The sequence below is a fragment of the Bacillus rossius genome, chromosome 1 (assembly GCF_032445375.1).
Source record: "Bacillus rossius redtenbacheri isolate Brsri chromosome 1, Brsri_v3, whole genome shotgun sequence".
In the NCBI taxonomy this organism is placed as follows: Eukaryota; Metazoa; Arthropoda; class Insecta; order Phasmatodea; family Bacillidae; genus Bacillus; species Bacillus rossius.
Window position 1 is genome coordinate 286,230,499 of NC_086330.1, and position 16,070 is coordinate 286,246,568.

The window sequence follows — 16,070 nt, forward strand, 5'->3', positions numbered from 1 at the left end:
CAACACCAGGAAAAGAAGGCACCTGTATGCTAGCTTTCTTGAAGAAAAGCATGGAGAGAAACGTCCATTGTTCCCACTTCCTGTTGTTACTAGATGGAATTCCTGGTTCAACAGCGTTTTTTATGTAGCAGACTACATACATGACATTGTTGATTTCTGCAAAACAGATGAACTAAAGGCAACACAAAATTCAGGGGTTGAGTTTCTGTGTTCACTCACAGAAAATGACATTTCTCTCATTCTTTGTCAAGCTGTCTTTGTGAAAGAGCATGCCAAGAGCCTTGTAGAGCTAATACAGAAACTTGAAGGTTCTTTGTATCCAACTGCCCATTCACTATATGGGGACTTGCAAGGTATAAAAAAAAAATTTGAAAACATCACTCGTGGCATTTATTTTGAGGCAACCAGTAGAGCTTTGTCTAACATGCCCCCCGCTAAAGCTGCTGAAGCTAAAGTGTCCATCACAAGAACAGCAACACAAGCCCTTTCCAAACTGAACTCTCTCATGACAACTGACCCAAGTAGAAAGAGATTTGAAGCAATTCAAATTTTTAGTCAGGAAAGTTTGTTGCTTGCTAAATTAAACCCAGAAATGGTGCAGAAACTGAAAACTGTCCATAGTCTCTACTCCATAAGCACTGAAGAATTAACAGCTGGTTTTGGTCAGCTTCAGGACATTGTTACAAAACAAATGGAAACAGACAATTCAGTGGACGTAGTGAAGTCATTGAATGTAGTAAAGCTGTCACAGCCATTGTTTGCTTCCAGCTGCCTTGAAGCCATCTGGATGCCTTCTGCAAACGTTGACTGTGAACGATTTTTGTCCTCATATAACACAGTCTTAACAGACCGCAGGACAAATTTAAGTGAGGCTAATTTGTGTATCATGGCTACTTTTGCTTTCGAGAGCTAAAGTTTGAGGATTTTGTTCCATGTGTTTATGTCACTATTTTAGAGACTTCATATTTATTCTTGCTGGTTTAGGTACTAAAATATTTTCAATTACTGTATGTAAAAAGTGATGTGTAAATTCGATTGTAAATTACTGCTGCTAGTGCAACTGTACAATGCAAGAATGTGTCCAAAATTTCAAGGTATGCTTAGCTTAATTTTTTTAATTTATAGTGCTAAAACTATTTAAAAAATAACACCGCTTTTGATGTATGATAACACCACTTTTAAGGGTAAATAACAACGAATTTTGCTATAAAATAAACCCCAAAACTGCATGTCTCTAGTAATTAGTAATGTTTTTATTCAGTATATAAAAAACAATAGATAAAAATTCTGATTTTTAAAAAATTCTTTTCAATCAAACAATTTTTTTCAACATTTTTACAATACAATTGCTAATCATTTTCCCCATTCTGTCAGTTATAAGACTATCCCCAATTTTTGGGTGGTCTTTCAACGAAAAACTCTCGTCTTATTTTTGGGTGAATACACTATATCCGTATTTATGGAAGAATTGTCCACAGATTTACCACAGACTAGGTCAGGTAGCTGGCTGTGCTGACCTCTGATGATGCTAGGTTCCTGCCGTAATGTTTTTGTTTTGTGGTGTGTTTCCTTAGGTCTGAGCTTGCCAGACGACTACAAAGTCTGCCTGGGCGGGACGTCTGATCGACACATACTGCTGATCCAGCAGCTCACGCTCACGATGCCGACGGACGAGGACTCGGACCTCGCACTGCAACACTTGGTGATCTTCTCCCGCTGCATCGTCAGGAGAGGCAGTGGTGAGAACAAGTTTGGAGCATAGGTGGTTTTGTCTTTGTAGTATTGTTTCATCGACAGTGAGGTCATTAGCAGGGCGCCATTGAGAGAAACCAAGGGCCAAGGGGCAAACAATTTTGGTTGGGCTCCCTAATTTTTGTAATGCACAGCTTTTAAAACTCTATAATTAAAAAGAATAGAAAGAAAAAAAATGGGCTGGGTAGTATTGCTACACTATAGAAAATGTTTTTGTGTGAAAACGTGTATCGCAGATCTTCAGGTATTATTTAAGAGGAAAGAAATTACCTTTTTATAAGTGTATTTATTTATATATTTTCCGTTTACACCTATCCCTCACTTAGCACGACTAATTCGTTCCTAAAAATGCTCGTGTTATTTGAAATCACGTATTCTGAAGCATTAGTTTCCATAAATAGCAAGGCTAATTTATTTAATGTGTTCAAAAATTTTGTAGGACAATATATTTTACGTAATATAAATGCATTGAATAACACTCAACTATAAATATGTCACACCATTTATCTTTATATGCCTCCCATCGACCTTTGTATGACAAATACGACACAACGTAACAGGAGATACATGGTTATGTACTTTATCGTCAGTCGGCTGGCTGACTTGCCTGCCTGGGCGTGACCTTCAACACACGTCGCATACCTTTCCAAACCATCCTTTACTGACAGTGAAACCGATGTTACTGTCCGGATATCGTATTTACTCGAATAATCGTCGCCATCGCTTAATCGTCGCACCTATTGTTTGAGGTAATGAATTTGGTATTTAAGATTCTCCTCATAATCGTCGCACCCTTATTTATTGACGGCGACTGAGGCGCGAGGCGCGATGCGTGAATGGAACAGCCGTAAACACAAAGGAACAGCCTGCTTTCACGTGGCGTGTGGCGCTTATCATTGGTACAACCTAGAGCGGCATGTCCTAATTGGCCGTGTGGGAGGAAGGAATGTGTGTGGAAGATAAGATGTTGTGATGCCGTTGTTTTACCTCGTTTGCATTGGAGTGGAAAGTACCGGTAATTGCAGAGTTTGAGAAAGTTCATTTTGTAAAAATATGGGTAAATGCAATTCGTATACTGCCACTTTCATGTTGTGTGTAATCGCATTTGCAGAAGAGCATGGAAGAGAATTTTCAGTAAGTGAAAAACTTGTTCGTGACTGGCGAAAACAAACAGACAACTTGAATAACACGTGACGACAGCGGCGACTAAGATGACGTTGACGTCCCGGCAAATCTAGTTCAGACAATAAATAGATAAACTTGGTGAGTGTTGAGACTGAATGTGTTTTATAAATGTATTTTCTTATTTTGTTTATTGATTTTTTTCGCAATTTTGTGTTTATACTATATTTTTATTTTGCCAAACTTCTTGTAACCAAAAGTTGTTTTGTTTATTTTGCGCGTATTGTAAATAAATATTACGTATAGGTACCATGTACCTAGATATTGATTTCTTTAATTTAGCATTTTCAAGCGATTTACTAAAAAATTTTACTTAAAAAATTTTTTTTAAATTTTTCCTCACATATTGGTTGCACCTCGCTTTTTTTTCTTCATAAAATTTGGTAAAATTGCTGCGAAGATTATGCGAGTAAATACGGTAATTACATTTTAATATTTCAAAAATTAAAGTGCTTATTCGCGTATCACCACCTGGTTCACACCAATCCTGTCAGGCCAATGATTATTTTTTTTTTTATTGCAACATTCATTTAACAACCTTTTCCACGTGAATCATCTGTTCATTTCTGTTCCGGTATCTAATGTCAAATATATTCCCACTGGTACAACCAACAGCTTCAGACTTACTATATAAACTTTTGGTAAGAGTCCTTATTTCGTACGATTGTGCGCACAGTTGACTTGCTTAAAACTAAAGTGTGACCAACATAATCTGGCCTTCATAACAATCTGCGCCAGGTAATACTTCTAGTTTTGTCTCAAATACGTACTTGAACATGATGCATTACGAGTGATCAAGTACGTACAGTTACTGGCAGCTGAATGGCAGACGTTGCTTTTGTTTGATTTAATTCCCTGCCAATGGCTAGACTGGGTTCACGGCCCGGTTTGTGGCCAGGCGACAACAGTACGGCACGGCGGTATACGCTTGGACGTAAAAAACATTTAGTCCTTTACACTTCATAGCCGAAATTTAACTTGCCATAGCTGAGGTTTGTACAACAGCCGATAGCGTAGACAGACCTGCGCGTGCATCTCTTCCCCCCTTGTTTGACTAACTGTATCCCACAGGCACATCTGTTTTTTTTACAGAAGTTGAAACAGACTTCGTGGCGTCGTGCTCGACTTTTTTTTTTCCGCCTGCCGAGATTTCGTGTTGACTGAAATTTACAGACGTGCTATTCGAGACTGGGGCAGTAAAATTCACATCGCGCTATATGAATCCGCGCAATCTAAAGACGTGTTAAGTGAGGGATAGGTGTAATCTTAAAATGATATTTCACCTTTATAAAGTGTTAATAAATATTAATACATTTAAAACCAGGTAGTGACATGAGAAATACAACATTTGTGGTTTGCAATTCAAATGCATGTCGCGCGCGTAGGTCAGATCCAGACAGGTCCCGGTGAGTGAAGTCTGTTCACAAGGGTCGTTCTTAAGCTCAGCCTGAATTGTTTATTTAGGTATTCTGTCATTTTATGTCCATCATCCTCAGTGAGATTGAAGTCACCAAGAAGCACCATTGGAACTTTCAAATCCAGTGGCGAGGCGTGAGGTTTACATGAGGGGAAGCAATAACTCCGTTCACACCAAAACATGATGAGGTTGGGGGGGGGGGGGGTCTGGGGGCCCTCCGCCGGGAAAATATGGATTTCAAGGTACAAAATGGTGCTATTTAAGTAGTTTTCTTAACTGAACATTGACTATTCCACAGGTAGAAAAATTGACATTTTTTTTAAATACATTATTTTTGAAAAATAATGATTGACTTACATTATTCTGATAGTAAAATACCTACTCTACATTACTTATATACTAAGTGGGAGTGTAGTATCATCGTACGCCCACAAATCCCCCACGCACTGCCAGCCAACAGCCCGCGGGAGAGATGTGCGCGCCCCGAGAGACGACCGCCGACTGAAACGCGACATCGCCACCTGCCGTGCCGAACTGTACCGGACATAGCCGAAGCAGTCGGCGGAAAAATTCCACCGTCTGCTTCGGCCATGTTCGCTCCAGTTCGGCAAGAAAGCGTTACCTTCGTAGCTTCTACCGCATATTTTTCCAGCCAATCCCCTCCCTGAACCTTTGTACCATGCCACCCCCCTTCCGAAAGGAAACTACTGCGGCAGCCTTCCTGCTGCAAGCGATCCTACCAGCGCTTCTAAACCTAGCAACGCTTCTAAAACAGCATGTTTTTGTGTCAACGAGTTCTTTTTTTATAGCGCACAGCGCACAGTATTGGGTCCCAAGAAGATAGTGTAAAAAATACATACACCTAACTGCACGAGCCAAAGTAAAATACTATTCCGAATAAAATATTTATTTAAAAAATACAATGTCTGGAAACTGCCTGGGCAAGCACTGCTTGCCTTGCTTGCCCTGACGAGACGCCACTGTTCAAATCACGAGCTAGGCCCACGTAGTCGACCAACTCGCTATAGGGAAAGAGGTAAGCGGTAAGGAAGAGCGCTAGATCGTTGAAAGTGATCAGTTTGAGGTGTTTCATTTCCTTTGTCTTCGTCCATCTGTATCGAGTCTTCGTAGTTCAAGTTGATTTCAGCCATCCTAGCCTCTGTACTGATTGACTCAGTTGGTGGCCCTACAACAGCGCTCAGCACTTCAAGCCTACAGCGCTCATGAAGGCGCCCCACTCGTTCTGTTGATAAGTTCTGGTGCTCGTTAGATTTGGTAAGAAGTGGCACGAGCTCTCGATCCCTTTCCCGCTGCCTCTGGTGCTGAATATTTCTGTAATCACGCAATATATATGAAAATTTTTGCCAACCACAAAAGGCTTTCATCGCTAACTCTGGCGGGACCTTAGTATGGAAGCCTTTTTAAAATCGTTTCCACGTTAAAACCATCTGAAGACTAGAAACATTACTGCGCCCATAATTGTAAACATGATCTGTGCGTATCACATAACTTGTAAAGTTTCCTATGAATTGAATTAACAATAAATGTGAAGTTTTTATCTTAACAGGTTAAACCTAAGCATTAAAAAATCTCAAAACTCAACTGGTTGTTTCCCACCCCTTTGTAGATTGCCCTGGTCATTAGAGATGGCAGCACACAATGACCAGAACAGGGATATTGTGCAAGGAATCAGCTTTGGCTTACAGTTAGGCTTTTTTTTTTAGAGCAGTCTTGGTAAATAAACCAATCTTAGGATGCAGCCCATAATTCGAACCGGGTCCTCTGGATTGCCAGCCAAGTGTTTTACCATTTCATTACCTCACTTCATAGTAGACAGGATTTGATGGTTTTATTTTTAGTCTTATTTTTGAAATGAAATAATTTCATTATTAGTTTTAATTTTTTTTATTAAACCTACAGGTTTTTTCAATAAAATCTTGATTAAAAATATTTGAGGGATATGCAGGCATCTCTTTTATACTTCTAAGATCTTGATTCAAGATATCATATCTACTCAAATCCAAGACGTCATTAATTTTAATGCACATCCTTCTCTTGATCATTAGACTGGCTTCCACATTAGTAACTTACGACAAGAGGCCCTTAGTATCTCTTAGAGAAAATGCTGAACTTCAAAGTTGTAAGATGCATTAGAGTTTAAGTAGCATATTTATTTGAAATTTGGGAATGGTAAAACTGGTGTATTCGGTCTTTTATAAGTAGGTAGTTTATGTTACACCACAGCACTGCCAGGCAGATTTTGTACACAGTCTGTACTGGTTGACTTGCAATTATTTGACTGCTCTAACCTTAAATAGGGAGAGATTGTTCTTAGGCATAAAATGTATGTGTTGTCTTTTCTAAGTAAGTGGAGCCTTGCTTACATGATGTTCTTGTGATAATCAGCATTTTTTTTCTCAATGTGTTGGGACATGCAAAATACAATTAACATTGTTATTTAGTGACAGTTTAGTCTGCAAAAATCTGTACATTTGAATGACCCTCCTTACTAGATCATGAATTTTTCACATCCTATAAACTTTGAAATAAATAGGGTTTAGAAAAGATATTAATTTGTTAGTTGTGGTTTTACCAGTTCTAAAACCATGCTGAGCATCAGAAGGTTGATTTTTAATGTTGAATTCAAGATTTTTAAATATCATTATATCAAAGACTTAAGCAAATCCATTCAATAATTATATAGGCCTATGATTCAAAACATTTAACTTGCTAATGTATGGGAATGACTTTAAAGCTTACATTTGCAGGGGTAGACACCACTATCAATATTTTTATTAAAAATATACTGTAAAAGAGGAACAAGGAGTTGTGAGCAACCTTTTATAATAAAATTTGGAATGCCATCAGGACCTGTTGATATTGTTGACTTTAAGGTTTTTATTCCCCAAGGAACCAGACTGTTGGTGATATTGGCCATGAGAATAGAATAATTTGTATATATAGAAACTGGTTATTTTTTTTTATGTGTTGGGGTTATAACACTATTAAAATTTTCTGCACACCAGTTGGCAACAAGTACTAGGTCATTTGTGACCAAATCATTAATGTTCGGAGATGGTTGTTGTTTGTAGCCATTTCTCATGTTACATACGTAGCTCCAGAATTTTTTTTTAGGATTCTACTTAATTTTGTTATAAACATTTTGGGCCAATATTTTTATCTATGGAGATAAGAAACTTAGTCTCTTTAGGATACTGAAAAAACAAAGAATAATAGTATTGTTCATGTTGCATTTGTACAGTTTATGATATTTTTTTGTTTTGTTTTGATTACTGAATAAGTTGTTTATAGAACTAATGTGGATATCTAGATATTGTTTTCACAGATTTTGGTATAAAGGTGTTTATATAATGTTTCAATTTGGAAGTTATGTTATCTGCCATAATATTTACATCACCCTGATTATGAATGCCGTACAAGCACAAGTCACCATACATTGTATGCTCGTAACTCAAACTGGTAAATCGCAGGGAGGATGTCCACATTTTAGAAAGTCCGGGAAAGTCAAGGAAAGTCAGGGAAAAGTCAGGGAAATTAAACTTTGTTGGAGAAAGTAAGGTAATTTTCTTAAAACCCTGGAAAAAGCTTGAAAATTCTTCAGTGATAGTAATTTGAGGGGAAAGTGTCATCCTCCAGTCAGCTATCACCCCTACTGGGAAAGCTTTTTTCTTATTGTGTTTTAGTGCACAGTCATACACATCATTAAATGGGTATATGCAAGGTTCCGTTTGATCTAGGCCAGCTATGGTGATAGTGGAGGCTGAATTCTCTTTATTTCTTTCAGAAAATTTAAAAATAGGTAAATTATTTCTAAAAAATTAGTGAGGGAAATTTGTAATTTTGGTCATGAGAAGTCAGAGAAAAGTTAGGACAATTTTATTACGGATTTGTATCAACTCCCTGGAGGGCGCTTTCCAGCAAATGATATAACCACGCAGTTCACAGCGACCGTCATTTGAGATGAGGATCTTCGGAATACATGCGTATGTAAATCAAGAGAAGGCCTACATGCATCACATGTATGGGCTTGCAGACTGCAATGTAAGTAAAGCACAAATCTTCTATCCAAACGTTTTTCAACAAGTTGCGTGCTAAATGCGAGAACCTTTCAACGACCGCACCAACATCTCAGCGAAAGGAACTCGTTCGTCATTTGCTGACGGAATGCTGGACGTGCAAGGAGTATGTCCTGTCATTCCATATTTTTGTCTTGTTTCTCAACATTTCATAAAATAGCACATACCGCACATGCTTTAGTTAGTGTGTGTAGTTGTGTAGTTGGTCCTGTTTGGACCAGCTGATTAGTTATAGGTTTCCTTTAACTGTGCAGGGTTTCAATAGACAGGAAAAATTGGGAGAACAGGGAAACCTCATAGAATTTAAAATATGTCTTAAAAACCTAGAAAATGCGGAAAAATCGACAAAACCTTGTTGCACCTTCATTGGCCACTATGTAGTATCTTAATGTTTGAAACTTGATACAAATTATAATCTTAAGTTTGTGAGTTGTTTATAATCTGTAACATAATAATGAAACCTAAGAGATATAAACAACACTTTTTTAATTTGAATAACACAATTAAAATAATAAATTTTAGGTCTGTGAGTATTTGGAAAATATTCAATATTCGTGAATAATTTTATATTTGATTCAACATTTAAAATTGAATAGATAGGCCTAAATCATGTGTGACTCATTAAAAAAAATTAGCAAAAAAAAAAGAAGTCTGAGGCTGGGATGATTTATTGATAAATTTAGATTTGTTTTCTGCAACATTATTTATACATTGTTTTTATATTTAACAAATAATCAGTGATTATGATGTAAAAAATACTAATAATTTATAATTTGATGTATATAATAAGTTCAACAAATTAACATTCAAAGATAGAATTTACTGGTTTAAGAAAATGCATTTCTATTTTTTTTAATTTCCTTTATTTTACACTTTTTTTTTTATTTTGGCTCCATGTATGAGGCATGTCCAGAAAGTACCGTTTGATCATAAAAAATATAAATTCATGAAAAAGGTTTTATTGAATGTTTTAGTTTATTTACTACATACCTACAACACATTTCCACATTGTTACCATTCAGTGCCAAGCAATTTTCGCTTCGCTCTACCTGTTTATTTAACCCTTCTGCATAGAAGTTCGCCGCCTGGGAATGGGTCGGATGCCTCAGCTATAGGCATCATGGACTTTGAATATGCAACGTGTGTAGCCAAAGTACAGGCACTTAGTAAACATCTCTGGAAAAAGTTTAATCTCCGTTCTCGAGTCGAAAAATGATGGATGCCATTTTTTGGGAAGAAAAGGGCTTCATTTAGGTTGATTTAATGAAACGTGAATCAAAAATTACAGAAAAATGTATAGAATTATAATTGTCAACTGGTTTAATTTCCAGGCGGCAAACTTCTATACAGAAGGGTTAAATAAACTGGTAGGCGTTGTGAAAAGTGCTTGGAACTGAATGGTGACAATGTGAAAATGTGATGTAGATATGTAGTATACTAAAACTTTCAATGAAACATTTTTTTGATGACCAAATGGTACTTACTTTTGGACACACCTCTTATATTCTGACTTTGTTTATTTTTCTTTGTTTTGGATCAATTTCTTCTTAGAAACCTGTGAAATGTGAAAAAATATTTTTGTTATGTTAAAATTTGATAAGAAAAATATTTAATATTCATGAATATAGTGGTATTGGATTTGAATGAAAAATAAGTACTCGCAGAAGCCTAACAAATATATATTTGTTGTATTTTTTTCATTTTTTTTTTTCATTTATAGAAAATGATGGTGCAAAGTATATATTGTAATAAATCTGTTTTCTTGCCAGATAGACTGATGACAGAGGGGAAAAATGTTAGATGGGACTGGGAAAACAGGGGAAAGTGAGGGAAATTGGCAGAAGAATAATAGTGGGCATCCTGTTCAGACTCTAATGAATTCGCTGTGAAGCAGACGTGAAGCCCAAGTAGAAAACGAAGAGAACATGACGCTCGGTGCTGATTTGCAGAGGAGGTGAAAGCGCTGCGGGTCGGAGTGTTCGTGCTGACGGGCACGGCACTGCTCGTTACGGAGGAAGGCGTGGACTGGCTGTTCCCCGGCAGCTCCGCAAGCCCGCAGCCCGGCGACACCCAGAGCATGTCGAGCCTCGTTGAGCTGGTGGGTGCTTCGAGTGATCGACCGGCGGGTCAACTGGCTCCCGATGGCCAGTGAAGCATGTGTCCGAGTAATGTTCACGTGGCGAGCGTCATTGATTCTTCACATAACCAAAATTACTTTTACTGTTTCTCGTGAAAAGTGACCACATTAAATACATGTCCATATAAATATTTGGTACTGTAAATTTTCGTGCGTGCCTGTGTTAAGATGGTATTAGAATTCTCACTTGGTGAATTGTAAACATGTACAAAGTCTTGCAATTTTGCACATTTTAAAATAATTATTTAAACTTTGTATTTTGTGAATCAGTATTTTCATAGTAACCTATCATTTAATAATCTTATTTTATTTAGTTAAAAATGAAATAATTAAGTTTTCCAGCCCCTATTTGTAAATTCATGTTTCAATAAAACATAAAACAAATGAAAATAAGCTAAAAATACTAGTTAAAAGAGAGGTTATGTTCCTTTTATAAACTAAAATACATGTGCATTTCCACTGGATGTTTTTCTTGGAATGAGTTATTTTGGGTATTTAGTAAATTTATAAAAATATTTTAACCAGAATGTGTTTTCTTCTATATCGGTTTGGAATTGGTGAATCGGTAAAAGTTGTATCGGCATATGGGTGTATTGGCATATCAGCAATATTTTGTGAATCGGTACAGCTTTAGTTTTGACGTTTACATTTATCAACCCTGTTTCACAGTCATGATTTTGCAAGCGCATGCAGGCCTCCTCGGTAAGGGGCTTCGTAATTACAGGGGGGGGGGGAGGACCTACGTTATCCCTCCCCTCCAGGATCTACGTCCATGACCACAATCACTACTCATTATGCTTTCACTTACAACAGTAAACTAAATCCCTACGGCCACACATCTCAATAGACCTACTGTGGTGGCTGTCAACGTTATGATAGTACTAACTTACACACAAAAGCTGTCCCTTACATGTTTAGTAATATTCAACACAAAACATTTTGTCCAACACACGTGAGTCAGTACCTAAATGGTTTGGAGCCTGCTATAATTTTGTAATTCCGTCTTCCCGAAGACTCAGCACAGCGGCCATGGGGTTGAATGGTCAGATCACTTGCCTTCTACCGAGGCTACCTGGTTCGAGTCCTGGTGGGGGTCAAGCATGAATTTTTTCTCAAGTAGGAAACTTGGCGGACGTTGCCGTGGCAGTTGTTTTCTCAGAGTACTCCTGTTTCCTCCACCCATTCATTCAGTTGCTACTTCATTCTCATATCATCACCTTTCATTGTCTGAGATGCCCTCTGTGTCTACAAGGCATTAGGCTCAATCCATTTCCATTTTCATGCCTTGAGCCTGGGGGCATAACCGTGAGATTTAAAACCCAATCATTCAATCTAACAAACAAACTAACATAATTTCTTTTGTTATATCCATGGAACAATACTGTACAAACTTCTCTCCATCCTATTACAGTAAAAATGCTAGTCAACATATATGTTTAGCCTCGTCCTACCGATAATCTGGAGATATATATTTAAAAATAAAGAATTATGTAAGAAAAATTATTAAAATCGATGATGGCAGTTAATGCTTGCCTTAAGGGTTTTAGTTATTTCTTAATAAAGTATTTTGGTGTTTATCTGCAATTGTATTCGGCAGGAAATGGAGGGCTTGTGCTTGACGCTCCACTTCCTGGAGGAATCCACGCAGTGCAGTGAGTCGTGGGTCATCGCCGTGGATTCGCGGGAGATGGTCGACACGCTGGCAAGCTCTGTGATGTCCCTCTGGGAGGACCTGTTCTCGGTGCCGCTGCAAGTCGTCGACAAGAACGGAGGCAGCAACAGCAATACTTGCGATGAATTAAAAAATAGTGCCTGAACGTCACATTTAAGGGTTGTACCAATTGGAATGTACGATTATTTGAATCTGTCGAACCAATTACACTTATAAGTGATCAATATCTGCAAAATACAGACCACCAATTACCTTATGACTGTGTGGACTACAACTGATGTTATATTATCTAGATGTTGGGAAAAAATATTTAAAATAAAACCACATTTTTAAATTTTATGCAGTAATAATGAGGGGAAGATATGAAGTACTGAAACAAGAGAGTAACTTTGTTTAGACCAGTATTTTTGTAGCTTTAAGATTGTGGACAATGTTTCATTGAATTGTTATTTTTCTTAACAACCATAAGAAGTACGATGCAAACTACATATTAGTATGACACCTGGTATCACTTTTGGGACTGCTTACTGTCTTTGGGATGCATTTTATATCTGATGCATAAAATCTTGCCTTAGTTCATTTCATTCATCAAATGAGCAAAGTAACTTAAAATATATAAAATAAAATTTAATCACATTTTTCTTTAAAAGTGCTTTTGTCTTCCTAAACATAAATTTTAATATCGAAGTTAACATTTAATTCTTTTATTCTATTATGTTTTTGTATAATTTTGTTCCAAAGCTTCTTAGTTTCATAAATATATTTTATACACTTTGAAAACTATTGGTTGGCAGATCTAAAGTAAATACAACAAAAATAATTTTTTTTTTTTTGAAATGACAGAAATATGATTTATGCTCTATTTTTTTTCTTCATCTTGCGGTATAATTAAAAACAAATCACAGTGGAAAAAAATCTATTGGAACATTTATGCTGATGTTATGTGTATGATACAGTGCGGGCTACAACAATTTACTGAGAAAAAAATTGGTCCATATTCAAAAATGGCTGAAGATCACTGTTGTAAGTTCTTAATGCTTTGAGTTTGCTAAATATTTTTACATTAATCATTATTTGACTTGCTGTTTGATAATATTTACAAATGAATAATCAGCTGCCTCATATGAAAGGAGATGATTGGTAGCTGCATTGGTACATTTATATTAGTACACCCTTATTATTATTTTTTTTAGTTGATGTGCCATTATCTGTGTAATGTGCAGTACCAGTGATGTTGCCATACTTGGACCTAAGGGAGTTTCAGATTATGATGTTGGGAACACTGCAGACTGATCTGCAGTGCTACGTGTGCACATGCCAGCAAAATTCCATTGCGATACAAGTTTTATTGACTGCGATTGTAGGCTATTTTTTTGAGAACTTGTCCCCAATTTATTTCCATTATGTAGAGCCAGGGTGCCCAGCAAAAGGAAAAACAGGGAAAACATGGAATTTTAAGGGTAATAGAGAATGAGAATTTCTTTAAAATCAGGGAATAATAGTCAGGGAAAAGTATGTTATAGTAAGGAAATTTAATATAATTGTTAGACAAAGGCTCTTTCTGTATCACTAATTCATTAACTGTGTTATGCATATAGTGTTTGGGTTTTAGACTTTGTTGCAATGCTGGAGTGCTGAGTGTTTTTTTATTGTTAAAGAGTTGTAGTTTTTGGCACATGAGGCTGAATTCTGCCTGTGATGATACCTCTGAGTGTGATGTAAGGGACATCACTTTGTGCATAGTTTCCAGGTTATTTATTACTGTGTGAAGTTTTTTCATAACATTCTATAGTCACATTGTGACCATAGAATTGTTATAGTCTGTCTCATATGTAGATTGATGTACAATGCAAATTGCACCCACCATTGCCAGATTGGTACTACCCAACTTGTTACATTAAAATTATTATTTTGTATACTATTGATGATTATAAGTTTTAGTATAGTTTTAATCTTATTTAATTGTTTATTTTTTAAGATTATAAAATATTGTCCATTGATAATTATTACAGTTGTATAGGTAAATGATGAAAAAAAAAAAAAAAAAAAAAAATTAAACACCAATTATTATTTTACAGGAGAAACTATTTTTAGGAGACATCCATTATTAATAACAAGGCATTCCCTTAATTATTTCCTTGAGTCAAACAGAGCTAAATTTTAAATATTAAAAGATATTAAAAAAAAATACAAAAATGTTTGAAACCAAAATGACTTCTTTCCTAAGAAGAGAGAATAGAATACTGTGAGATGATGGATGCTCTTGATTAATTACAACAAGAAATTGTATTTTTCCAATAATCTCATTTCAACTTTTACTCCTAAAAATAATTATTCATAATTACATTAAGAAATTTTTTCTTAAATTATAAAGTTGGTCCTTAAACTTGTGTGTTCTTTACTTATATCTGGCAACAGAGCACATTGATACAGGGACAGTGCTAATAGCAGATATCATCATCATGCATTGGAAAGAGAGAGTAATACCAATTAAAATGCATGCTGCACTCTAAGGATGAGACATGCAATAGCAAGTAGCACAAAGATTTAGGTATTTTGGTTTTTCTGTTTGTTGGTTTTGCTGGGTACCACTGGTCGATTTTTGCTCATCTTAGGTATATATTTTAGTTTTAAAGATAGGTCCAAAATAGAATACCTGAGCCGAGCGGAGCTTCTGCGATTCAAATCAGTTTGAAATAATCTAATCGCCCAAGCATTAACAGAAATATGTTTTGATGCAACATTTACATTTGCATGAAAAAAATAAGTAATGATTGAGACGCTGTGGTTTAGACAGCATGCATTGTTACGGTACTCTTGAAAATTAAGTATCAATATCTGGAATCTTTTCCAGAACAGAAGCATTTGTTTCTGCACTCCTTGTATGTGCTGTATCTTTTGAGTTCTATGTTTGTTCCATGATATTGCTACTCCTGTGTACAACGATTGCGAGCGTTTGCCGGTTAGTTGGATAAAATGGTGTACAAAATGTAGTTTCGAAAATTCATAATACTATAAAATACAGAAAAACCTAATGCTTGGTTTTTCACTTAGCATATCTATGAAAGTAATTTGGCTTCTGGTAACAGAAAAGCACATGTTGGTTTAACCTTGTGATCATGACTTGTCAAGAGAAAATATTTAATTTGCTTCATAGTTTATAAATGTGGGTGTTAATATTAATTAACTAGGACTCAAAAATTTTGGTGGCTTCAGTTGGGTTCAGCTCGGCTCGAGAGTTAAAAATGCTAGCTCAATCTCTAGTATATTTTACATTGAAAAAGGATAGATGTAGAGTAAGCCTTCTTGAAGAATTATTTATAACTATGAGTGGAGTTAACATGTTGAAAAAATATCTTCATTCACTTAATACAGAATTTTATCTCTTGTGTTACTTTTATTAAGTCATAAAAAAAAAAATTACAAACACACGAAAGTATTGTTGCAAGTTTATTTAATTTTTATTTTATTCTAGAAGTTTAGGTTGTGTTAATTATACCAGAACATAATTTTAACGATGCAAAATGTATTTTTGTGAAAAGAAAACATGTTATATTTTTTTTATGATAAATTTTGGTTTATTGAAAATATTGTTCACTTTACAAATGTAATGATTACAGACATTGCTGCATTGAAACATTTGTGTGTCTGTGAAATTCATTACTGAATTCTGCACATACATCTTTATTTGCTACAGAGCTAGTTATGTAAATGTTGCAGAAATTTTTTTTTTACTGTCAGTTATTACTTGTCAATTTTGAAGGATATATTACAATAATCCAAAGCTTCAGTATTGTTTATATTTTTTTTAAA

At 35.9% G+C, this 16,070-nt stretch overlaps 1 protein-coding gene across 3 annotated transcripts in view; it reads left to right on the forward strand.

Moving 5' to 3' along the window:
• Positions 1-12,883, forward strand: part of LOC134527690 (serine/threonine-protein kinase 11-interacting protein) — a 101,829-nt gene extending 88,946 nt beyond the window's left edge. For all 3 annotated transcript variants that reach the window (XM_063360594.1, XM_063360595.1, XM_063360596.1), the window contains 3 exons: positions 1,575-1,739; positions 10,398-10,546; positions 12,183-12,883. In XM_063360594.1, the coding sequence (XP_063216664.1) occupies positions 1,575-1,739; positions 10,398-10,546; positions 12,183-12,401 (533 nt within the window). In that variant the 3' untranslated portion in view covers positions 12,402-12,883. The remainder of the gene's footprint in view (positions 1-1,574; positions 1,740-10,397; positions 10,547-12,182) is intronic.
• The last annotated feature ends 3,187 nt before the right edge of the window (positions 12,884-16,070 follow it).